Source organism: Ammodytes marinus (genome assembly GCF_949987685.1).
Source record: "Ammodytes marinus genome assembly, chromosome: 3".
Taxonomy (NCBI): Eukaryota; Metazoa; Chordata; class Actinopteri; order Uranoscopiformes; family Ammodytidae; genus Ammodytes; species Ammodytes marinus.
Window position 1 is genome coordinate 23,786,628 of NC_137232.1, and position 26,325 is coordinate 23,812,952.

General features: G+C 41.0%; 1 protein-coding gene and 2 long non-coding RNA genes across 4 annotated transcripts; all 3 read left to right on the forward strand.

Annotated features, from left to right (window-relative positions):
• The first annotated feature begins 13,002 nt into the window (after window positions 1-13,002).
• LOC307271511 lies at window positions 13,003-13,535 on the forward strand. Its single transcript, XR_013845601.1, has 3 exons — window positions 13,003-13,149; window positions 13,296-13,409; window positions 13,511-13,535. It is a non-coding gene; the product is annotated as an uncharacterized lncRNA (long non-coding RNA).
• A 377-nt stretch (window positions 13,536-13,912) lies between these two features.
• Window positions 13,913-15,021, forward strand: LOC307248645. The gene is made up of 2 exons (XR_013844801.1): window positions 13,913-14,014; window positions 14,707-15,021. It is a non-coding gene; the product is annotated as an uncharacterized lncRNA (long non-coding RNA).
• A 3,817-nt stretch (window positions 15,022-18,838) lies between these two features.
• Window positions 18,839-25,885, forward strand: nrgnb (neurogranin (protein kinase C substrate, RC3) b). Of its 2 annotated transcripts, none has more exons than XM_080053797.1 (3): window positions 18,839-20,392; window positions 23,915-24,121; window positions 25,347-25,885. In XM_080053797.1, exons 1-3 carry the CDS (start codon window positions 19,013-19,015, stop codon window positions 25,368-25,370), a joined length of 1,611 nt encoding a protein of 536 aa, XP_079909923.1. In that variant the 5' UTR covers window positions 18,839-19,012; the 3' UTR covers window positions 25,371-25,885. The 2 variants fall into 2 exon arrangements, with proteins under 2 accessions (XP_079909923.1, XP_079909924.1); XM_080053798.1 differs by having other exon boundaries at window positions 23,915-24,073.
• Window positions 25,886-26,325: the final 440 nt, after the last annotated feature.

A 26,325-nucleotide genomic window follows, 5' to 3' on the forward strand; every position in this document is an offset into this window, starting at 1 on the left:
ATTTTCAGCGCGCACACAGGTAGCTGATCGTGAGAATATATTTACTGACAAAAAAACTAATTTTAGCAACAAGCTTTCTCCAGAGTCACTGACTCAGCTTCTAGATCATTTCTCAGAGGCTGTGCTGGGTTTTCGATAAGTTCATGAAGAAAAACCAACATGACTGAAAGTGTTTTGGTTGAGTGTACCGTCAGGACAGTAGAATCCAGGGGGACAGGGGAACTTGGTGAAGTTGCCAGTGCTTTCTGGACAGTAGTAGCCAGCAGGGCAGCGGGAACAAACTGACTGGCCTGTGAGTTTGGTGTAAGTCCCAGCTCGGCAGGGCACTGGGCCCGCGCTACCCTCAGGGCAGTGATGAGCAGTTGGGCAAACACCTCCTTCTGAGCCTGGAAAGGAAAAAAAACAATTACATGAGGTAAATTACTAGGATTATGACCGCTAAGCTCTCATTGCTATAAACCCTGTGATAAACCGTGATTAATTCAGCAATCCCTCACGACACAAAACACCCTCACCCATCAGATGTTTGCCTTTATCAGCTGTTACTCATCTCTGTGATGGTTATTGAAAGGTTTATCTCCATGCGTTATATAATATCTCTGCTCTTCACCATTCCATGCGTCAACCGCATCAATTAACAATAGACGTTTGATTAATCAACTGTTAAATCATTGTGTTGATCTTTGAAGATAGACAAGCAAGGTTTACATCCTGACGAAAATATGGAGTTAATCACATCGCTTTTACCCCCTAAGCACAGATGAAATCAACATGAGACAGTAGTGTCAGGGCAGTCTCCTCACACACCTCAGTCCCTTCATCCAACATCCAACATGAAACAAAAGGCCAGTATGTTTTGCCATTTTACCCATGGCTGTTGTGTCTCGCCCTGGACAGAAGAATCCCGCCAGGCACAATCCAGATGGTCGAGTGAGACCTGCAGTGCCACAGAAGTGACCGGCTAGACATGGACTACAGCCATAGGAGTCGGTCAGATAAAGACTGCAACCAAACACATGCAAACACATACAGTTACATGGTAAAGATAAATAAGTAATCTGCATATGCTTGTGTGTGTAATCTATGGTTTTCCACCAACCTGTTAGAGTAGGTCCCTGGTGGACAGGGCAGTGGGACACTGGTGCCATCAGGACAGTATTTTCCTTTTGGACACGCTCCCCCCACTCCTGTGCTGAAGTTGCCATCTGGATTCTGAAAGTTTACACCTTGACAAGTTGTACAATGAAGATAACTTTAGTTGTACAGTTCAGTTTAGCAAGCCACAACAAGTCTTTCTGTTAGGTAACAGTGAAAGTCACAGCTGCTACCGTACTTGTACTGTACCTGCGATGCAGTAGTAGCCAGCTTGACAGGGTCCAGTAGGTTCAAACAGACCCCAGTCCTCACAGAAAAACCCTGTTAGCACAGCATGAATGAATAAAAACAACACTACAGTAACAATAAGGAGTGGGAATCATCATAGTCTTGAAAGCAAATCCTATCACATCATATAATAACATAACATAACATATAATTCCTCCTCTAGTTAATTAAATGTGATTTCCCTTGTTCCTGTATTCAAATTAGTTCCAGCACATTCAAAATTAAATAGATGACTTAATGAACTCTGACTTACCTACATTTAATGAAGGCCCAGTGTCTTTTATTAAATATGTGCAATGAAGACAACTATGTGACAACACTCTCACCTGCTGGACAAATGAGGCACTGCTCCACTTGGCTGTGGCCAAACTGAGGGCTGTATGTGCCTGGAGGGCAGGGCAGGATGCCCTCAACGCCTCCACCCAGACAGTAGTGTCCTGCTGGACAAGGCTGGACTCCTTCTCCTGAGAGGCAGTACGTTCCTGAGCGGCAGTCATCACACACCTCGGCTCCTTTGTCCAAAAAAAGAAAGGACAAAATGGTGAAGTAATGCGTATCATGTAGCCTATTAAGTCATGATTTTTTATATGTAATCCAGGTCCATCAAATACATTTTTCTATACCTGTGGTGTTTGAGTAGGTCCCATCGGGGCAAAGTACAGGAGAAGTTGAGCCCATAGGACAGTAGTATCCAACAGGACAAATGTCCCCTGTTAAACCGCCTGAGGGCTTTGAAGACATGGCCCCTCCAGCACAATAATACCCTAGGAATCAGTTGAAACAGAATTTGCCAACTAAATCAACAGAAAGGATGATGATCTGTTGATCAGAATCTGTTTCTGTGACTTTCATTATGAACTAAAAATAATCATTATACATCCTTTATGGACATAAAGTAAGGGAAAACATGACATACATCTTCATCTACCAACATATACACATTTGTTTTGCATTGACGTCTGTATGTATTGCTAATGGGAAAGTTTAAAAAAAAACATAGAACAAGTGTTTTCCATTGCCAGATCATTCATTTCCATACCGGTATCACAGCTTCCTGAGGGCTGGCTGAGTCCAGTACTGTTGCAGTAGAGTCCTGGCGGGCAGGGCCAGCAGGAGGACAGGTTTTGAGCTCCCACGGTGCTGCTCCAGGTTCCTAAAGGGCAGGAGTGCTGCTTGGGGTTAGATGTCCCTCGCGGACAGACGTAGCCTGCCGGACATACACCACCAGAGGCCACGGCTACCTGCGAGAATGTTGTAGTGATCGACAGACTATGAAAAAGTGTGTATCATTTTGGTGTTCAGTTTTACTAAAGTTAAGTTAAATCTGTGGACAGTTTGAGTCGATAGCTGTCATTTCCTTCCCACGCAGTACTAGCAGCGTATTAAAAAAAATTACCCAATACACACTTTAACGAAACATGCCTCTAAATTAAGATTTATATTACATGTCAGGAAACACTTCAGTAGCCTAAGTGAGTGGGAAAATTAAAAGCTGTCATCAATGCAACCACACAGCCATGAGACTTAATAACCAGGATATTTCGTCTTCTTTAATTGCTTCATGTTTTAACTTGTCTTCTGCTCCTTCTCAGTGGCTCATGTACTGTAACATACTTACAAGATACATGGTCATGCTTCATTCATGAAGACCCTGCTTTCTTTGCCACCTTAGTTCATATCAAACATATTTATGGAGATCTAAAAAATTATTTAATCAGCAATTTAGTCACATTACATTTAAAACATTGTAGCCACTTAAATTCCTTTAAATACTCTCGTTTTCTCATTTCTCAGATACTTTATATCTACTCTTTATGTTTCATTATGGTCATGTAACTTTGTTATATATTCTTTCAAAAGTGTCAAAACAACTTTATGTTCTACATAATTATTGTAATTGCTTTGAATAAAACCACAGTTCTTCATTGGATAAGCTGCTGGAAACAAATTAAGTCCAAATTCATTCAGCTTACTGGAGAGGCAGTGGAGGCTCCAGAGGTGCAGAAATGTCCCAGATCACAGAGACCTTGAGGGCCAGACAGACCAGCTCTGCTGCAGAACCAACCAGCCTTGCATGGCCGACAGTGCTGCACAGCATCGCCCCCAGGCTGGTCAGAGTAAGAGCCCTGAATAATCAGATAATATAATTTTACGATAATAATTACATGTATGTGAATTTAAATTAGGATCAATTAAATTCAGAGATACAGCGAACATGCCTGGCTAAGAAGACAAAGATGAAAAGAAGACTGAGGAACAAGGACAAGCAGCTATATACACAAAACCTAACACACACACACACACACACACACACACACACACACACACACACACACAACAATACACACATACTAACACACAAATACTGACTGGAGGGCAGGCTTGAGCAACGGAGGACCCAGGAGGACAGTAGTGTCCTGTCGGACACCATGGTGGCTGGGACAAGCCTGTCAGGTTACAGAGTCTGCCTCTCTGACACTCCACACATGACTGTGCACCTTGACTCTGTGGAGGATTTAGAGAAAAGGGAATAACCTTGAACGGGGCTTTATCACATTATGAAATATTAACAGTGCACTTTCACTTAAACAGTACTTGTTATTCTGTATGGATCATTTCATACCGGCTGAAAAGTGCCAAGAGGACATGGTTTTGCCCTGGCTGCTCCCTCTAATGTGTAATAACCCTCCTCTGCTTCATACTGAATAGGTGAAGCTGAGCCACCAGTGCAGTAGAAACCAGCAAGACAAAGACCTGAAGGAGAGGTGTTGTTGTAACCTAAACAATAAAAACTGTCAAGGAGAGAAAAAATATATTAAAATTATACAGTAGGTTACTATTTTACATGATCGTCTTAGATACATATCCTGATATCTGATCCATTAATATTCATGAGTGAATATGGTTGGCATTACCCTGCTGGACAGCTGACACACTCCTCAGGTCTGCTGAGGCCAGTGCTTCTGCTGAAGGTACCAGGGGGACATGGGAGTGGAGAGGACGAAGATCGAGGACAGTAACTTCCTGCCGGACACAACCCTCCTGTTGGCCCATCCACAGGAGTCTGAATATAGTCATAGTATGCACATGTGAAGAGAAGCCAAAATGAACTGTAGTTAAGTACTTTCATCCTTAAAATGCCCATTCCAATGAATGAAAAGTAACACATAATGTGTTTTATATCAATAAAATTAAAATCAGACATTACGGATTAATGTAAATGTCCCATGAACAATTGACAAAGGACATTTGTATAAGCATTTTGCAGTATCTCTTCAGAAAAGAAGAGAAAACAAAGAATTTTGACAATATTTTTGATAATTTCACTGAATTGACTTGTGGACCCAAGGAAGACAACCACGTTGTGGAAGTTATAAGGGAACAAAAAATATAAAGAAATTGATGAGTAGCACACTCTATTTATTTAATTAGTAGAATAACATTTTCCTACAGCAGACTTGGCTCTCTCTCTACAGTAGAAGCGCTCTTTGCAGCTTCCAGAGGGCCCGGTGAGGCCCACACCGGTGCAATACTGGCCTCCGCCACAAGGGGTGCACTCAGACCCATCACTGAGAGCTGAATGTGAACTGTAGGTTCCTTCAGGACACGGTTCGGGAGAAGAAGTGCCCTCTGGACAGTAAAAGCCCTATTAAAATAGTGGTAGGGAGAGAAAGAGAGACATGGATTTTCCTAAAATGCTAACAAGCACACTAAAAGGTGAGTTACAACTAAACATTTCCTACCTGGGGGCAGACTAGGGGCGTGTGAGTTCCTGGTCTGTCGCAGTAATGCCTTGATGAACATAAAACACATGCCTCTCCGCTGTGACCAAGTGTGTTGAACCTGTATTCCCCAGGTCGACAGGGGTATGTGTAGGGGTAGCCAGTCCCTAGTGGGCAATAGTGGCCATCCGGACACACTCCTGTCTGAAATATAGACAATAATCATGTTGTTTACTTTGGAAGTGCTATCTTCACCTGCAATCAAAAATGAATACCCTTTGAAAACGTTTTCAGCGTTAAACAATATAATCTTATGATAAAAATAGATGATGTATAATTGTAATAGGATATTCTACTTTATGTGTTCATCTTAAATACTATACATCTTAGCTGACCGAGTTCAACATCATGGACACTGATGGATGCAAATTCCATTTTTATTTTCTATGAAAATGCATAAAAAAAATAAGAAGGGGTAGGTCCTATACGTTTTTAACTTCTCCCCTTTTAAACATTAACGATATACCTGTATTTGGAGTTCGTAATTTGTTTGTATGTAATTTGCTTATTTTTGCTTATATGTTGCTAAAGATCCTGTTGTTTTAATATGTTTTAGTTTCCTTTTGTATTATTTAAACAACAGCAAATTAACTAAATGTATATATAGTATATACTGTATATTTGTGATCTTACAGGCATGGTGATAGGCTGCTCCTGGGGCTGCTGGGAGTAACAGTACTGCCCCTCGGGACACTGGACACACTCACTGGCATCACGAAGACCTGGAGATTCACTAAAGGTACCGTTGGGGCACGGAATGGGGTTGGGATCCTATTCAGGAAATCGCATATGGAGGTAGTTGAATGGACCAAAAAGTGGCTCAGACATTTGGAAAACCAGACTCTCTATCCAATCAATACATTCCTTCGCTGATGAGTGTGAATCATTTTCATAACTCACAATGCCTCCTCCAGGGCAGAAGAAGCCTCTGGGACAGAGGGTTGCTGAGCGCTGGGGGTCTCTGGCCAAACCCTGAGAGCAGAGAAAGCCTGGCGGGCACACCATGATGCTTAACATGGCTTCTTCACTAGTGGTCTCATTACTGCAGTAGTGGCCCTGCAGGCACGGTGAACACTCAACAGATCCCTCATCCTACACACATAGGAGGGGGTGAAAGAAGATTCAAGAGAGTTGAAGGGTTTAAGATATCAACCAGTATGGGGGAGGGACAGAGCAAAATACAGAGTCAAAACTCAAGGGAGAGGAGGATCAAACTCAAAGGATGCTGGAAAAACAACGATATTGTTTCAATATTAGGAGCAAGAGATGAGCTATAAAAAAAATCTGACTTGATCTACTCCTCTTTTCTGACATTTACAGATGTACATACATGGTGAGTAATGTTAGGCGAAAGCAGTGTGGGCGAAAAAATGCTAATCTAAAAATAGGACAATCAGACTGATGTTTTATGGAAGGAGCAGTATAATACACCGGCTCTGGTTTCCTGTGGTTTTGTCGGTTGTGGACTGTGTTATAGATGGGGCCTTACAGAGTAGCTGCCAGCTCCACACACTCTGGGGTTGACAGTGGCTGAGTGGGGACAAAAATAGCCAGCAGGGCAAGCGGAGCAGTCCTCCAGCCACCGACCTCCTTTCAGACGGCGAAATGTGGAACTGGAAAAAGACAGCACAGAGTGGATTAATTAGTCATACATTGTTACACAGGCGTACTCCTTCATTTTAAACCTATATAGCAAAGTATTTCCGCATCATCATCCTCTTCTTCATTGTTGTCAAATCTTTCTACTGATAGTTAAGATAGCTTACCGAGGACAGGGTGAAGGCTTGGAGGTGCCCCGTTGACAGAATGAGCCTTCAGGACATATCAGGCAGTCTTCTCTGTGTCTGCTTCCCATTTGGATGCTGTAGGTGCCGGCAGGGCAAGGAAACTGGTTGCCATATGCAGTCCCTGGGGATGCAACATCAAAAATAGTTATATCTACACAAATGACTCATGCTTACCTTAATGTAAATAAGTTAATACAGAAAGCAGTTAATAGTCTGAACTATAGCAGTAACACCTAGTTTGGTAACACTTTATAATAACTATCGGTTGTTTAGTTAAATTACTATCTATACTATCACTTCCTGCCACACCCATGTGTACCTTCAGGGCAGTAGTGTCCAGAGCTGCATCGTCCTGTCGGAGCTCCAGATCCAGCCAAACAGTACCAGCCCTGTGTGCATGGCCGGCACTCACTTTCAGCTTCCAATCCACTGCGACTACTCCATGTCCCCACTGGACACTTGTACTGGGTGGGGAACATAGTTCCAGGGGGGCAATAATGCCCTGTAAAGCAGGAGAGTGGTGGTCTCTGGATACCACCAGTTCCTGATGAAGCATACGCATTATAGGAATTAAGGTTGGAAAGTAAGCTGCAAGCTATAGATCCAAAATCACTATGTTTAATTAAGGGCCAACTGAACATGTACATATAAAGATAAATGGCACCTCGAAGACAGGCGTATCGTGCTGGGCATAGCTGACATTGTGAGCGGTCAGTGAGGTCTGTGCGATTGCTCATCGTCCCTGGTGGGCAGGCATTGCTCAGTGCGTTGGGTTTAGAGGAACCAGGGGGACACACAAACCTATACAGATTAAGGCAAATGGATCAATGTTACAGAAGAAACAATTCCAAGCAGGAAATATCCCTTTTTTAACAATCCCTTTTTTAACAAAACTTTTAACAGAATATAAAAAGTCTCCGTACTTGTACCAATCAGATATGCACTGCAGATTGAACACAAGTTAGGACTATTTTAAATTGTGCCTCACCCTTGCATACAGTCCACATCAGGGGCTCTCAGAGCTACCTGTGTGCAGGCCTTCCCTGCATAGCACTCCCTGCAATCAGCCAACTCATCCTGACCCTCTAAGGGGTTAAAGTAGCCTGGTGGACAAGGCACTGGGTTGCTTGTCCCTTCAGGGCAGTAAAAACCAGACGGGCATTTGAGACAGTCTTTCACACCTGGAGGGGATATTTACAAACACGTTATTGTCAGGCCAAATACAGACTGACAACACACTTTAGGCTTACTTTATCAGGATGTCTGCTGGATTTACTTAATGGTATCAGTTGGATTTTTTGTAGATATACCTTTATTTTATAGTTCCAATGTAGCACATAGTTTCATTTTCCTTCCTTGTCATCCATTATTTTTAATCTACTGAACTGACAGCTTCAGATTGCAATCAACAAAATTAGACACTTTCTCTCTTTGCCCTCTTGGCATCTATCTGTTGCAATTTCTCAGCCATATTTACCGGTTCATCATGGGAAATAAGAAACATTTATATATTTATGTAAGCACTTAAATTTGCTTAAAATGCAATAGCACCATATTAGTTGGAGAGTATCTTATCTGCTGAAGGACAGAGAGACTGTCCTGCATAACATTTTTACTTAGAAATAAATAGCAAGCCGACGCTTCATACCCAATTGCGAGAGAGAGAAAAACTGACTGTGAACATGAAATATTACTTAATAAGCAATTATATGGCATTTAAACTCACTTATTGCTCCTTGATGAGGCGTGAAGGTGCCTCTGGGACATATCACTTCTTCCAAGGTGCCAGCAGGACAGTATCTCCCTCGAGCACAGGGCAGGCCGGGCCCTGATGAGCCTGTTGCGGGGTGCACACACATTGGCATAACATACTAAATGGAACAGTAAGCACAGTGCACCCTATTGTAACATGTGAACTCTAAAATCCAGCTTTATTTCATGTTTTCTTTTATGGCTGTGGTAACTTAATGTTAGACCTTTTCTTTTGTATTCCAACATCTCTATTGAAATCACTGTATGAGTGCTAAGACTTACCTGCAGGACAGAAGCGTCCTTCTCTACATCTCTTGCAGGATGTTCTACTTGTCTGACCCAGTTGTTCCCCCGCTGTACCAACAGGGCAAGGTGATCCATGAAGGGTACTGGTACCCTCTTCGCAGTAGTAGCCCTGTGGGCACAGGAACTGGGAGGTGGGTCTCTGTGAGCTGCCTTCCATACAGAAAAACCCTAGAGAAAAGTATTTATAGATTTATATATTTATATAAGTTATTATTTATTCATCGTTATTAGTTCTATAGGATATCATGTTTGGTAAAGATGTGATATCAATTGGTGATAAAAAGAAAAATTATTTAAGTTTTTAGGGTATTCTTACTGATGTGATTGCAAATATCATGGTCTTAAGATGTCAAAACTGTGAGCACCACAAAACAGAAGCTATGCTACTATGAGCACTCTACCTGCTGGACAGATTGTGCAGTCTCTCAGCCTCTGAAGACCTTCTTTAGAGCCATAAGACCCAGCAGGACAGGGTATAGCTACACCTCCTGCACAGTAATGACCTGAGACAAATAAAGAGCATGTACAAAACACATGTTAAGATTCTTCCAGGAGGAAAGGAAACTGTAACATACGTAAATGATGTATGCAGGGATCAACACCAACCTATTGGGCAGACCAGACACGCTAACTCTTGCCCTGTGTCTTTGTGTGTGCCTGGTCGACATGTGATCATCTGAGTGGACCTGTGGGCCGGCTGGCTCCAGCGGGGGGCCACAGCTCCCCCACACAACAAAGACGTATCATTGCAGCTACGGCAGCTCCTTTGTCCAGGTGTGGAAAACCAACCAGGAGAACAGGGGAGAGGCTGTGACATGCCACTATCCGGACAGTAACTTCCTATGGCAGGGCAGAGGACACACTAATCGTTGTAGGAATTTATTAAATCACAAATTTAACAATACTTCAAATCTATATATATATATATATATATATATATATATATATATATATATATATATATATATATAATATACAGTATTGCGGGCAAATTACACATGTGACTGGTCTCTTATTAGTGCGATACCTGCGGGACACTGCAGACACTGGATAGTACACATGGTGGAATATGAGCCCGGGACACAATCATTACACGCTGTGTGCTCTACGTTAGGCTCCTTGCCAGGCCCACACTGTAAGGCACATATAAAGAATGAATAAATATTTTAAAAAGTAAGGAGAGTGACTTCGAATCATTTTAACATTTTTCACTTTCAGATACAACATTTTTTTGGAGGAATGATTTGGAATTTAAAAAGTCTGCTGTAATAGTTACCTTAATAGGAAATCCCGAGGTGCAGACAGAATCTACAGGGCAGGTCAGACACTGAAGGACCCCCTCAGGAGAATATTGCCCTGGGGGGCATAAAGAGATGGTCCTGTTGGCTGGATCACATGAGAAACCTGCAGGACACAGCCGACAGTCCACTCTGTCCTCTGAGCTGATCAGACCTGGAAAACAAGGCTACAACATACAGCAGTACAATGACAACATTACTACCTGTCATACAGCATTAATCACTGTATTTGAGATAATTCACGTATAGGCAGGCATGATGAGGGAAACAAAATGGCAAGAGAAGCTTAAGTGACACAGGTGTAACTTATCATTCATTTCTATATTGCAGTCATTATTATTATTAGTTCCCTTAGTTATTCGTGTCCTGCTACAACAACTTGGTTGTGAAAAGATGTAATGAGTCTGATAAATTGCCAGAAAGACTATACAATATTACATTTATTTGGCTTTCAAATGAGGGCAATGACATTTGTATAATGTATATTCCTTTTTTACCAACGCTGTCTCTTACCTTGCAGTCACTGATACTACTTTTCGCTGAGTAGAGGTTGAATGTTCCTGCTGGACATCTATGAGGTGCCGATACATTGCCAGGACAACTATTTAACATAAATGTGTTAATTTATCATTTATATTACAGTGAAACACATCACTAGAAGTTTTCAGGTTTCAAAGATTGGTGATGACTTACAAATGACCAGAGGGACACTCTAAACACAGCTGGTAGGAGAAGTATTTTCCTTGCGGACATTGATCAATGTCCATGCCTTCACGGTGGGGAAGGTCTGCACTGCCTTCAAATGATTCTGAAAAAGATCAATTAGGGTCAGAAAGGGCATTTAAAAGTCATTCAACAATATATTTGGCTGTCAAGTCAGTGTGGTTTTGCTTCTTCTTCAATAAGCCATGAGTCATTGCTTTTACCTGAGGCGAGTCCAGATTGTATCAGCAGCAGCAAAATACAATACTGTGAAAAACAGAACAGATGTTTTACTTTCCATGAGCACATTATCTCTGAAGCTCTTGCCAAGTCCACGATATTTCTTTTTTCTTGCATTTTCAATCCATGTTGTTTTGACCTGCGCCTACATAAGTGACTGTTTAAAGGCATGACAGGGAGAGGGCCCCTAGTCACTGAAAGTGAAACAAGAGCACGAAATGTGATTCCCATGTGATTGCCCTAGCTGATAATGGTGTGCACTGATGTTCTGTAACTGTACCTTCCACTTTCATAATGCATGAGTGCATGTGCTGAGGCTAACCCAGATATTGTCTCACGTCAGTGGATGACGTCAATTATTTATGTTACCTAATTAATAATTTAGGGGTTATAGAGGGAGTAAATATTGCACAGATACAAAAAGTCTGATGGATTTCTGAAATCAATTAAATTAAACCAAGGCGAACATTGAATGCTTTATGTCATAAAAAAATCCAATTTCTTTTTAAAAGGGTGAAGGTTTAAAAAAATAAATGATTTCATATCAGTGGAAAATTATATCAGACACATCCTCTGTTCCATCAGAGAGAGGGTGGGGTGGGGGGGGGGGGTACAGCGGTGCATCTGCAGATACAGTATATGAGCAAACCACATGGTATAGCACTGTATCCTACAAGCCAGATGCAAACTTTATGGTTTTCATTATGAATACGGAAAAACATGTCTTTACTCAAATATGCTTGCGTCATTTGTATATCATCATGTTTGAGACTATGTTGTTGTCGTTTACATGTTCAACTGACATTTATTTTGCAGGAAGTCAGGTGCAAACATAATGGAAAGATCTGAATTATTTTTACACAGCTTCTGAATCTTGTTGCAAGCCACTTCCTGTGCCCCTGGGGTACAGAATGTGTGGGTATTTCAGCATGTTCTGCAGGTGCAACCACTAGCAAACTACAGTACAGGCACACAGGATATTTGAGTGCATACTTAGAGCACAAAGCAAGATTAAGAATTACAGGGAACAACAATGATGATCTCAGTCTACTTTAATTTGCTCTTTTTTTTGGTGACCCAAGGTAAAGTATACTCTTTTTCATTGATATGGACTTTTTGCAGTTAAGTGTGTAAATAACACACTTAACTGATTAAGACTATTATTATTAAATAATAATAATAGTTGCCTTTTCTTTCAATAATTCATTCATTTATTAAAACGCATGTACGGTATTTGAACTGATGTGTTTTTTTCTTATGTAAATCAGATAACATTTCCTCTCTTTGCAGGTTTTGTGAGCAGTGTTAATATGAAGATGCACATTGATTTCATGACTGTAGCCTTAGGCGACTCTCTTGCATTAAACTGCACCTACAATTGCTCCACTGGATTTGTTCGCGGTTGTTGGAGTAAAGCAACAGACAACTCTGGCTGTCTTGGGACGGTCATCAAAAGCAGCTTTTGCACAGTGTCTTTTCTTCTATCAAATGTGTCCACTGAAGATCTGAAGAATAACTACACTTGCTACACAGAGGATACAGAGGACCCTCAACTTCCACAAAAAACAGAGCGCTTTGTTTTACTGCAACTTCAAGGTACACATTATCAGATGAGAATCATAATAACAAACGTGTGTTTTCTGCCAATTATTCAAGAAACTAGCAAAAGCTAAACAAAATGTTACAAAACTAGACAAAGATTTAATTTTTATGTTTGTATGTTGAGGTCAAACAAGTGCCCCAAACTGGACATCTACCCCAAAGGCTAAAACTGAAAATGGTGAGAATGTTGCGTGTGTACACTTTTTTCTTAAAATGTCTATAAAATATTGTAACTTAATATACTTTTCAAACATTTCTCAGCATCTCTTCCTGCCAAGCCAATTGATTCAAGAGGAGGTGAGATGGCACTTTGAAACAATGCTGAATTGTAGAAAACGTAGAAGTGTATTTTATATAAGACTAATTACGTATATTGATATGTTGAACCGTAAAAGTTAAAAGTTGCAACTACAAGGATAATATTGTTGCTTCCGTGTTAACAGGAGAATTTACTGGAATTAAGGTTTTAGCAGCAGTTACCCTTGCTGTAGCCCTTGTGCTTGCAGCGTTAGCCGTTTTCCTGTGTCTGAACCGCAGACAGAGCCGGAATTGTAAAGGTGAATACAAAACAGCATACTGTGGCCATATACTTGTTGTTAAACATAACAATTTCTCATTGGGAAAAATACACATGATAAATTGTTGTCATACATTTCAGGGGAGCCTGTTGCGTCCAGGTCAGGGTAAGTAGAATTTAAGAGTAACCATATAGGCCTAAATCTTGAATGATTTTGCGAGATTGTTTATCAGTTCATTTATTTTTCCTCTGAACATTTCAGTTCACCACTTCCTTCGCATACTGCACTCTCGTCAGTGAAAGGTAAACAGTTTACAATCAAAAAAATTAAGAAAAGATGTTTAGCTGCACTGCCATCCATACTGTCTTATTCTCCAGGGCCACTGTCAACACTAAGTGAAAGAGTGACTTTGAGGATTCCTACACCAGGTAAGATGATCTCTCGGTCGGCAGTACCACCACAGGTTTCACAAAGTCACTGTCCACAACTGAAAGACAATTACTGGTATGACTGATCATTTCTTTGTAACAGATAATGAGAGTGACACTGAGGTCCCATATGCTGACATAATGATCACTGTCCGAGGAATCAGTACGCCAGAGCTGACTCAAGTGGGATACTTGACTCCTGGGGATCGAAAAGAGGTGAAGGACACTTTCATCTTGCCGAATCCCAAATTCATAATAGGCCTTGGCCTACATAGTTTATTAAACTCGGTTCCATGAGCAATCTGTTTATCAAGCATTTGAGTTTGAAGCTGTTAAATGTTTGGGGTTGACAAGCAACAACTCTGCTCATAGCCTATTCATCACAATGTTAGCACAACTTAAGTTAATCTTAATTCTTTGTACAGTCTGAGTGCATAAGGCCTAGGCTAATTAAGAATAGAATTGTAGGCCACTGATGCCTTTTTGTTTTACGTCAATTAGATGAGACTAAATAGTAGAAATAGGCCTACCTATCAGTATAACACAGTACAACTCAACACACTGCAAACAAGAGCCTCTCCAATATTGTTGTAGGCCTAAGTTAATTTATTTTTTAATTATAACATTGATCAATTAAGGATTTAGCCTATTACATGCAGGCTATAGGCTAACTTAATAACCAATTGTTTTGAAGTAGCTTTGCCTACTGCCTGCAGCCTACAACAACTGGTGTCACTATGTCACTGCCACTTTTAAATAGGCCTAACCTAGGCTACATCAACTAGGCTAATTTAATTGTATCTAATCTTATAGTGAATTAAACTATGCTGGAGTGAATGAAGTGCTTGGAGTGCGAAAAAAGGTATTGCTATAATTCCCTCATGCTAAATGGTCTGCCCCTTCTACAGTGGTGGGGAGATGAATCCAGGAGTCACCTGCAGGCCTCACGTTCAGCTGACAGGCTGCATCTCCCCCAGCCCAGAGAGGTCAGCCGCAAAATGAGCACCAACTCCGAGTACGCTGTCATAACATACGCCTGAACTGAAGGAGGGCGACGCTGCTTTAGGCCTAGGAGAGGGAGAACAAAAATACATGTTTGATTTGTGTCAGCCATTCACGTTATCTTTCTCTATTAGCATGCTGTTCTTTATTATCTTCTTATATTGCTTTGTCACTTGTTATGTGAACCCATGTTTGTATCCAATAAAGTTTTTCACACTTTTTTTTCTTGTGTCCTTGGTTACAACCGTTGCCTGGAGACGGTTATCAACACAACTCGGTAGCAAGCAATCTGTTTTTAGCTTTAGCATTCAAAAGTAAAGGGATACGAATTGCAGGTCATTTCAGGTAATAATAATAATACATTTTATTTATATAGCGCTCTTCTCTCACTCAGAGCGCTTAGGTAACAGACGTAGCTAATAACTTCAGGTTATGTTTCGACATTAACTAAATCGTATTGAATCAATTTGAGTTGTGTGTGACGACTAGCTTGCTGATACCGGCAATTTAACAACAGCCGCACATTGGGACGAAAACTAATTAGTCTAGTTAGTCCTAACTGAGAAAATAATTTTCCTGGTCAGATATTTATTGCTGGAACATAAGTGACCGCCCGGTGTATCCAAAAAGAAAATGTCAGTGCCCTTCTCCAACACTAACCTGCGGATCCCGCGAGGATTTGGCACGATCCTGGAGGGAATGGCCCGAGAAGTTCTGCGAGACCAGCCTGAAGACATCCCTTATTATGCTGCACTGTACTTCGACGCCCTCCTCGCCCAAAGAGAAGGTAACTCCAACTTTTATTTTAAGTTAAATTGAATTGAGACAAAATGTACCTTTCACTGCTGTAGGCCTATACATTAAAATAAGAAGTTCTTATTTTTCTTTTGTTTGCTTGCAGAGAGTGGTATGGATCCTGCTGAGTGGGCTGCTAAACTGGAGGATAGATTCTACAACAACCATGCATTCAAGGCTAATGGGGTACTTAATCAATTTACATTAATTAGCCTTTATAAGCCATTTTGCCTACATATATATATTTATATATTATAATAATATGAACATTACATCTTTACTGTTTTTACCCAGCCAGAAAAAGAGCCTGCAACAGAGGTGACCATTTCCAAGTGAGTCTCAACTTGATGTGATATCAACAGCCAGTAGGATCAACAGAGGAGAGGGAGAGAGAGAGAGAGAGAGAGAGAGAAAGAGAGCAAGGGAAGAGCAAACAAGACATGAGAATAAAATATTAAATTTTTTATGTTTATTACTTAAATGTTCATATGAGTCATTGTGTGAGCTATACAGGATGTTTATTTTATTTTTTTTTTTATTTTTTTTTTTATTTTTTTATTTTTTTAACCTTTATTTATACAGGTAAATCCCATTGAGTCCGAAGACTCTTTTGCAAGGGAGACCTGTTCCCATTTACACGTTACCATTCACACACAAATTCATACACCGATAGCAGGCTAACTATCGACATTCACACGAGGCAAGGTGGGAGAAGTGTCTTGCCCAAGGACACAACAACCATGACACAGGTGGCAGGGCGGGGATCGAACCTCCAACCCTTTGATCATCGGCCGACCCGCTCTACCAACTGAGCCACAGTCGCCCCAAATATTATTACCCCGATTGTGAACAACAAAAAATAAGCCACACCTGAACTGAGGTTAAGACATACAGTACATGCATTAGCGCAACTTGTTTCAATTAAATAAAATAATCATAATAATGTAGAATATGAATATGATGCTATACTTGTGTCCATGCTTCAACTTTACAGACAGCACAATGTAAAGAACCACTTAAGCAAGAATAAAAAGTGGAATAGAGGCCTGGAACTATAGCAGAGAATGCCAGCTTAGGGTTGAAAGCACTTTCAAGTTTTTAGTGTGAGAGAAATGTGCAGGACTGACAGACAAGAGCTGCAGGAAGACAGTCACAGGTCCAGATAAGTCAGGGTTCCCGCGGATCCTTAAAAAGTCTTAAAAAGTCTTAAATTCATAAATCTAAAAATAAGGCCTTAATTAGCATTAAAAAGTCTTAAATCCATCTTTCAAAGGTCTTAAAAATGTTAACACATGGTAAGTAGGATTTTATGATTGGTCTCAAATCTAAAAATAAAAGGCAATTTTTTTTTATATATAAATTGCCGAATAGTTTCACGAGAGCGGAACCAACAAAACATTTGTTTGCGGCCGTGACTCAGAGCAGACGCACGTCATTCAGGTAGCAGTAGCAGCATGAGTAGCAGTCGGCGCGCATCATGGGAAAGTGTAAATTCAACGAAATTTGGCTATCCAACAAAGGATTTTTCTGCCTGGCTGAAACCGGTACCTGGCAATTTACACGAGGCACGGTGTACATGCACAGCGCGAAACACAAAGCCTCAAAATCAAGCTGTCAACAAACGCCAGGTATTTCCCAGTTCTGTTCTACTCTCGTTTCTACCGCCTCCACCCCTCCATGCTCCACCTCCGATATCAACAACCGGGACAGCAGCACCAAATCTCCAGACAATGTTCGGTTGCACGCCTACTAGGGATGAGCCCGAATCCGAACAAGTGTAGGCTAATCGGAAAAGCACGGATAATGAGATCGATCCGAATAGTTTTACTTCCCGAATAGTCTCGTTATATTCGGGGAACAAATATTTATTTATTAAGCGCTAAATTGACGCAGCGCGTGCTGCCTTAACTATAGTTGCACCAATCAGCTGTTCATCTCCGCTGCCGTGGCGGAGAGGAGAAAGACCGGCTGCATGGCTCCGTTACCCGCCGTCTCTTCGCTGGAATTTTCTGCAGCCCGTGTCACCGTCAGCCCTTCCTGCCTTTCATTTATTTCAAACCTCTGAACGTGGACCATGTCTCTCTAGTAGCAGGCAGCGGGCTGTATAATGCCATTAAATAGACAAAATCGATCTTTAAATATTCGATATGTGACGCTTCGCCTGTTTAGTTCATGTCTGTTTAGAACTAAGAGATATGCTGAAAAAAGTATCATCTTTGTGCGTTGATCACTTGTAGAGCACTAAACACTGTTTCCTTATCCAAAGTAATTATTCATTGAACCAAGTTGGAAAAAAGGGAGAGATAGAGTAGAGGGAAATAAAATGGGCAAAATAGATCGATTAGATCTCGGATCGATATATCATAAAACTTTGTCGAGTTAAAAATAAAAAGGGAGAAAGAGATGAAAAAATAAAATAAAACGGACAAAGTTAATTACTGTGATGTATAGTGCTCAGACAGTTCATATAACTTGAGAGAGAGAGAAACAGATGAAAGTACAGTATGGATAGAACTGTATCTCATAATTAATTATATGCCAATATTAAATCAATTTGATGCACTGAAGGGACAATAATTGCAAAAAAAAAAAAAAATCAGACATAAGCCTCGGCCATTTCCGGCTTCATATCCGAATACAGATACATATACAGATTATTTTGTTGGTTGAACAGATACAGATAATGACGTCTACGCTGAAAGCAGAGTTACTGTGATGTCTGAACACCGAGACAATACCTTTTTCCTTTTCTGTTGATTGCGTCGTTGGTCTTAAATTTCATTTCAAGTGGCATTAAAAAGGTCTTAAAAAGTCTTAAATTGAACTTGCATTAAGCTGTAGGAACCATGTAAGTGTCACAAAGGCAATACGATGAAGGAAAAAGCATAAATAAGTCACTATTACCATTTTATGTTTTTTATTTTATGTTTTTAATCCTCTCATATTAAACATTTCTTATCGCATCTTTATGTACTTTTTAGAGAAAAATCATGCAAGTCCAAAATTGAAGATGAATCCAATCATTCTGCAGAAGCCTCAAATCCTTCCAACACACAACCTGATGTCTCAGAAGAGGTTGATGTGTTAACTGAAAGCACAGAAGAAGAAGAAGAAGAAGAAGAAGAAGAAAATGGTGACATTACAGAAAAAAAAATTGTTTCTACAGAGAAGGGACCTGCGCTAGAGGAATCAGTCAACCGGCCTCCATCTGCAGATGTACACTCGGATGAACTGAGTGGAACAGTGGGAAAGACAGACCCAACAATAAATACATTTGATCAAGTTGACAAGGACGCTAATGAAAAAGATAGCAGCTCTGTTGTAGACCAAGATAAATCTCATTCTGAGTTTGAACCGAGGGACTCGTTATCACTCGTCGGAAATATAAATGTAGATGTTTTAGCTCAGGAGTTAGAAATGGCAAAAGAAGTGGGAGTAGATAAGCAAGAGACTGCAGTGGTAGACAAGGACATCGACGAAGGAGAGGAAAATACTGACAATGAAGAACCATTGGAGGTGTTTCCATATTCTGGGTTGGCTGACATGGATGTGTGTGCTACAGAGCTTGGAGGAACGGAGGGAACGTTGGAAGGAGCCGCTGGTGAAGATAATGGACAGGAAAGCTCAGAGGCCCAACCGGAGAAAACTGATGCACAATCATCCTTGTCTATATCTGTCACCCCTATTGATAATCGGCATGAAGTAAAATATCAGGCCAAAAATACAAAGGAGGAAGAAGGAACGGAGACGGGGCCCTCTCCTGTGGATATGCATGAAAGTGTCTCTCATAAAGAGGGTGGTTTAGACAGTAATGTGGTACAAAAAGAGGATTCCTTGGTTGAGATCTGCTTTGAAGATGTACCAGAGGTGCAGCAGATTAGAGAGGTCGGTGAGAAACAGCCAGAGGAAAATGGTTCAGTAGAGGTCTTAGAGACTACGATGTTAGAAATGAAAGCAGAGGACACATTTGAGGAAGCTATTGCAGTGGCAGCAATCCATAATACATCTGGTACAAAACAAGACCACGCTGAATCAGCGATGTTGAGAACTGAACAGGAAGTTGACTCTGAAGGGGGGGAAATGGAGAGTCAGCATGAGGACACAAATGACTCTAATTTAAATGATAGTGATGGTGATGACAAGGAAGAAGTTGTTAGAAACACATCTTCACTTCAGCCCACCCCCAAGGCAGACGTAGAGTGCCCAGAGGATGAAATCAATCACAAAGATGAAGATACCAACAGGATAATTGAAGGCGAATTGCAGCAAATTGAGGATTCGGAAAAAGACAGAAAGTCAAACGATGCTGACTCTAAAGAGGAAGAAAGGACAGACGAGGCCGGAGGAGACAGGGCGTACATGTACACAGAAGGTTACAGCGAGGCAGAGGATCAAGAAATGAATGATGGCGGCGGGGGAAATCGTTCATCACATGCAAGCCTTTTGTCAAATATATCAAGTGCTACAGTGGAGGCAGAGAGAGAAAGTACAGAGGCAAGTGAAGAGCATCCATTAGAGGAGAATGAGGAGATTACGAAAGCTCTTGTAGAGTCCCAGCCGGAGGACACAGCAGTGGGGAAAGAGGTCACGGCAAAGGAGAGCACTTCAGAAGCTGTAGTGGAACCTGTAGAGGAAGGAACGATTGATTCTGATCTACAAGAGGAAAGTGATGCAGTGTGCAAAGAGAGCAGCATCAGCCTCACTCCCAGTGCAGACGGGCCGGCTGCTGACCACCATGGAGAGGAGGAAAGGCCGCTCGGGTCTGAAATGGAGCTTGAAGGAAACAGTGGTGACAAGGTAAAGTTGTCATAAATCACAAATGTTTTATATGCCTTAACAATATAGCTTTTTTTGCATTCAGGAAATAGCCCTGGTACAGCATTTATTACAACTTGTGGGATTTGAAAATAACAGGCTGTTGTAACTCACCACATTTCCCCATCTTGTATCAGCAGGACAGAGGATCAGTGTTCATTGCTCTGCTTTTGTTCCTGTGTCTGTTCCTGTGTTGCCTAAATAAACCAAAGACAAGTCTGATCAACAGTGGCAATTTATTTTAACCTGGAATCTCTAGGGTTTAGAAAAATATCCCCAAATTAGTTCATTCTACTGAATGACGTATGGCAGGTTGCTCTGATTAACTTTGAATGTCATCTAAAGGGCCACAATTAAAATAAACAGGCTTTGTAGAATTGTTTCTGTAGTTTCAGGCTCAATGTTCACCATAGCCTGTGTCTTTGTTCGTATACTGGCGTGTTCAGGATGCCATTTGAGGATTTGCTATGCACTGTGCTCATAAAACAGTAATACTGTGGCTCTGTTAGTGCCAAATCTGCTCTCATCACGGGAGCCACAGCTGCCTCCACATATTGAAACTTAATTCAGTAATCTATCACCATAAAAGACGCGCTGAACGATTTGTCTTGCGAAATTAGGCCTTTAACCTTTTCACTGTTGTCACAGTTCGACTCGCCTGATTTGTCTGTGCCAATGGGGCTCCAAGCACACACAGGGAGGGAATGTAAGAAGGGTAACCAAGTATGTTACCATGGTAACCCCTCACCATCCTGCTCTCCATCAGTGTCGTCACCGAATTAATAGGAGATGGTGATGCTGATAGTTGCTATGCACGGTCTGTATCAGCAACCTTTTAATGGCGGTTTTCTAACTGATTCATTAAACATCTCTCTTAGTGGCTGAATTCATTTCAGCTGGAGCAAAGCTATCACAAAACTGTACAATATATAGGCCATATATTCTAGCAGTGACCTAGCTGCAAATTTCAGATGCCTTCTCTAGTCTTTTTTATGCCCTTAACTCACCATTTACAATGATTTTCCTATGCCCTTATCATCAAAGGAGGATAAACACTGTGTCAGATACACGGAAAAATTGGGCTAATAAGAGAAGACCGTTTTGAGATTGATTACAGTGTATGCAATCAGTCCTACAAATTGACAAAGTTAACTCATTGACGAAGCATCAGCTGATTGAAGTTAGGCGCAAGGCTAGCTTAACGTAGGCCTATAGTTAGAATGGTTAGTTTATGTCAGGCAAATCACTCAGATAAATGGACGTTCTCTGCTTTCTATCCCTCACCGTCTTGTCTCTGAGGCTGGCAGAGGAGTGTGGGCGGCAATACCAGCTGGGATCAGAGGGCTGGAGAGAGATGTTAGCTCACTCTGCCTCTAATATATGTATCACATCTCCTAGTGTAAAGCGGCCCAAGGTGCTTCCACTCCTTCCTTTTTTGCGCTATTCGAAGAATTTGAAAGTCAGTAAAACCTGTTTTACAATCTGTCTTTTTACATTGTTGGACATCTGTTATTTGTTGAATTTTGTTGTAACACTGCAACTTGTTCATTTCAATGTGTGCTTGCTGAATGTGGTGCTCACTCTTTGTTTTCCTAAATTATATCCAGCCTGCATAGTTCTTAATTTCCACTTGTGTCAACACTGTCTAACTTTAAATCACTGACACAGTCTATATATTGAGCCTAGTCCCTTGGTGAGGGCTGGGATCTGTCAAAGGTCTGTGACAGTAACGTGACACAGTAGGTCAGCAGCTTTATTGAGACTGAAAAGATGGAACGCATACTGTCATGTTTGTAGGAGATCTCTCTTTACCTCCCTCCTTCCCTCCCTCCCTCCTCTCTTTCACTGTATCTCTCTCTCTCTCTTTCTCACTCTGTGCGTGAGCGGTTGTTACTGAACATACAGTGATTGTTAGTAAGAGTCAGTGAGGCATCTGCATTATACCGGAGACTCGTTTAAACAGAGCTTTGCTTGCTCCTCGTAGAAACCCAAGGCGTACAAGTCATTTTAGTTCAGTTCACTTATAGACGGAAGTCATCCCTGAGAAAGGCATGGACTGTCACAATGTAAGTAAGCTTCCGATTAACTTTTTCCAATTGATTTTATTTGTTAATTTATATGTTCATTTTTCATTTGACCCACTAATATTGGTAGGATGATGCACATGCAATTAATGAGGTAATACAGTTTGTTTCTAACTAATGGCACCTTCTACCGTTTGTTTGCATATTTCCATGTGTGTGTTATTGTTTTTGTCCTTTTACGAGAGTGTGATCATATACACTGTTAACAAAATGAATAATTATGACTAAAATAGTTTGTTTATGTTTTTTGAATCAATTTACCACATAAAATCAGACAGACCCTAGGGTTATAGAATAGCCTGACTCATTTGACACAGCATTGAAGCTATTTCATCATGGTGGAAAACATTATGTGAGATTTGCAACAGAATATTTCTAATCAATTTGTGTCCACGCACCCCAAGGTCATAATAAAACAATAAGACACCCGGGAAGGTGTGTAGCCAGAAATATCCAGTGCATCGGTCAGGTATCTCTGCTGCTGCAAAAAGAGGTGGAGTTTTGGCCACTCAGCGAGCAGTCAGACAGAGAGGATAATGCATGCTGGCTGAACAGGTGGGTGGTCACACTCCTACACTGGAGAGACTTCACTAGAGACATGATGCACTGCTTCACCAAGGTAGTGGGCTGACAGTGGGCTCATTCTGTGGGCTGCCTTTGTATGGAACGTCAATCTGTTTCCAGTAAGTAAAGCGGGGAGTAGCCGATATGTGTTTGCCAAAGAATTTGAATTGTTGTGTACATAACTTGTTGACAGCCCTGGCGCTATTCTGCTGACACGTTGACAAGTCAGAATTTCTCCGCCGCCCACCCCATGTTTCCTTTGGGACAGTGCATGCTGTGCTTTTCAGTCGCTGGTGTTGACTACAGCAGCAATTTCGCTGGGTCATCCTTTTTGACCCAGAATGCAGAAAGATGTTTTTTTTTCCTTGAAAGAAAATGTTAAGTCTAAAAAGTAAAATGGAACCATACCTTCAGTCTGTTTTTAGATCTTCTATTTATCTGCTAAATGTGCAGATTAATGGATTTTCTTTGTAACCTTTAGAACAATACATTATAATTATTCGTTATAATTCATTCCGAAAAAAGGCTGGCTCTGACATGTTTTTGCCAGCAGTCTTTCATATGACAAGAGTTGAAGGGGAGAGAAACATGGAGGCAATTGACCACCTGGGAGCCCTGTGTAGCAGTCATCTAATAAGAGCAAGCAACTCTGTCGCAAGCACACATCTCTCACTGTTTAAAAAGATAGCACAGTATTGTATACAATCAGCAAAAAACCATGGTGTCTCAGAGTCATTTTGTTGAGGAGTTACATTCCCGCCTCTACTTTTCCAGCAGAAAATATCCTCACCAGATCATGTGATGTGCTATACACTCGTTGTGATATATAAGCTGCTACTTTTCTTTCCTTCCTCAGCAGGAGGAGTGCAGCCGGCCCCAGGAGGAAGAGGACATCATGGACATCCCCCTGGATGACCCTGAGGCCAACAGGGCCGCTGCAAAGATCCAAGCTGGCTTCCGTGGCCACATGACCCGCAAGAAGATGAAGCCGGAGGACAAAGCCGAAGGGGAGGAGGTGAGCAGCTCTGGGGATGTGCTCAATGGCAGTCATTGGGGGTCACAGGTCAGTGGTGTAGAACCATAGGATAAGACTAGGCCACATGATGCCGTTAAAGACAGTAAGGATGAAGGCGGCCACCAGGAGCTAAGAGTAGGTGACAGAAGGTAAATGAGGACAGTTAAAGCAATTCAAGATTCTATAATAAATGTTAAGCATAAAGCTTATTTAGATGTTTTGGGGTAAATGTGTCTGCATGTTGTTGGTTGAGGCTTAGTTTTTCTTTGGTTTCTACGGGTCTCATTTTAAGACATTAGGTGGAATATGCCGTGACTGTAACCTGTACTAAGAGCCAAACACTTTAGTATAAAGCATGAACACACGCTGATTGACCATTTAACACACTAGGAAAATAAACCATTTAAAAGCTATACATAATTAAATAAAGCAATTGGAGCATCTCATGGGTTTTATACCAAGTGTGATTAATGCAGCACATAACCGAGTGACTCACTCAATTGCCCCCATAGGGTTTCCAGCAAAAGATGAAGGAATCTTTCAATTCTTTCATTTAGGGGGGTTATAACTTCTTTCCAAACGCAAAAAAATAAAAATGTTGTCAAAGAAAAAAATTAATTAGCATGGACATTTTGAGTTACATTCTCCTAATGGTAAATATGTTTCTTGTTTTATTTCTCCAGCTGTGGATGAGGAAATGGTTTCAGAACTCAGTCAGTAGTCCTAATTGTATGTGTTTAACTAACAAGCTAAATGTCCCATATATTCAATGGATATCCAGTCCACTCCAATCAGATATATTTTGTTAACCAGGTTATTTTGAGAAGCAGGACTATGCTTTCGTTTTCCCAACCCTCAAAATTTCAGCTGCATTTTCTTGGGGGATTCGGCCAGCACAAGGGAGCCATGTCAATGATTCTCCATAACCCAGTTGCTGGCTGCCTTGCATCCTTATGTAGGATATGTATTTTTAGCTCCAGGTACATCAGGTACAATATATGCCTCAGAGAGGCCGAGCAGAATTAATGGACCTGTCGAATTGGAACGGAGCATTACAAGCACCTCCCATCGGGGGAGACCCCCTTTTCACAACATCATTTGCTTTTTGGGCTCAGTTATCAAGCTATTTTCTCAGCATTGGATTTTTTTTTTTAAATAATACATCCACCCACAAGTAACCTTAGATTTTGTGTCTAGATGTCACTAAACCTTTAGCCTCGACGGCCAGCATGTGCACAGCGCTTAACTACACATTGCCTATTTCTGTTTTTAGAGACAGGCGGATCGGGGGCAGTAGAGAGAGACAAAACATCTGTGCCAGAGCAGTGACGCCTATGTCCTGACCTGGATGAAGATGAAGAAGGGAAGTGAGGTATCAAGAGATGGCTGGCATTAGCCGGCCGGGCTGGCTTTCAAGGCACACGTTTTTACCCCAGGAGTCTTTTTTCTTTTTTCAACGCAGATTAGCAGTAGAAAATGAATCGACACTTTTGAGAGCCTGTTATGTGAATATTTTGAACTTTAACACTCCTCCAGCAGTCTCATCAGTACGGATATCTTTGACCCAGATTTTGCAACTCACTGCATGTACTTGTGAAACTTCTGGTAGTGTGCTAGTTTTTAGGTGATAATCTGTGAACGTGAAAATGAATGTCCTATAAATGCTAAACTGGGCTTTTTTTGACGGAGCATCTGTGTATAAATACTGTATGCACCAGCACTAGACTTTGTGTAAAGTAGTGGCTTAAATTATTTGTTATTTTGCATTGCTTTTCTGATGTGCTTGTATCTTGGCTATTATTTACCATTTGATTTGCTTACAAAAATTATTAAAACATAAAAATGTCAAAAAAGACATAGTATATTCTGATTATTCTCAGTTACTTAATTCTGATTGCAATCACCTTAATTATCTTTTTGATCACATGATATGTAAGTTCTCTTTTCATATTTTCTATAAATCTGATCTTCCAGGACAGTAGGCATGCAGTAAAAAACAGCTTTACTTTATGAGATGTTGGCTCAATATGCTCCGTTGTTGTGTTATTGGGTTTGACATGTTATATCAGGTCTGTGGAATTCCATTGTCAGAGTTTGCAGGGCCCTCATGCTTTACATCTAATTGAATAGTACATTGCTGAACTTGAGTCAATGGCTTGAGTCATGGCATTACACTAATACATCCACCTCAACCACTCAGTGAAATGTCTGTATTAAAATGCATTCATTAAAGTTAATTATCTGTTTGTTTC

Coding starts and splice junctions, on each gene's coding strand:
- nrgnb (XM_080053797.1), top strand. CDS start 19,013: ATGGCAAAAGAAGTGGGAGTAGATAAGCAAGAGACTGCAGTGGTAGAC. Junction 20,393..23,914: donor AAGGAAACAGTGGTGACAAG/GTAAAGTTGTCA, acceptor TTCCTTCCTCAG/CAGGAGGAGTGCAGCCGGCC. Junction 24,122..25,346: donor GCAGTCATTGGGGGTCACAG/GTCAGTGGTGTA, acceptor TTCTGTTTTTAG/AGACAGGCGGATCGGGGGCA.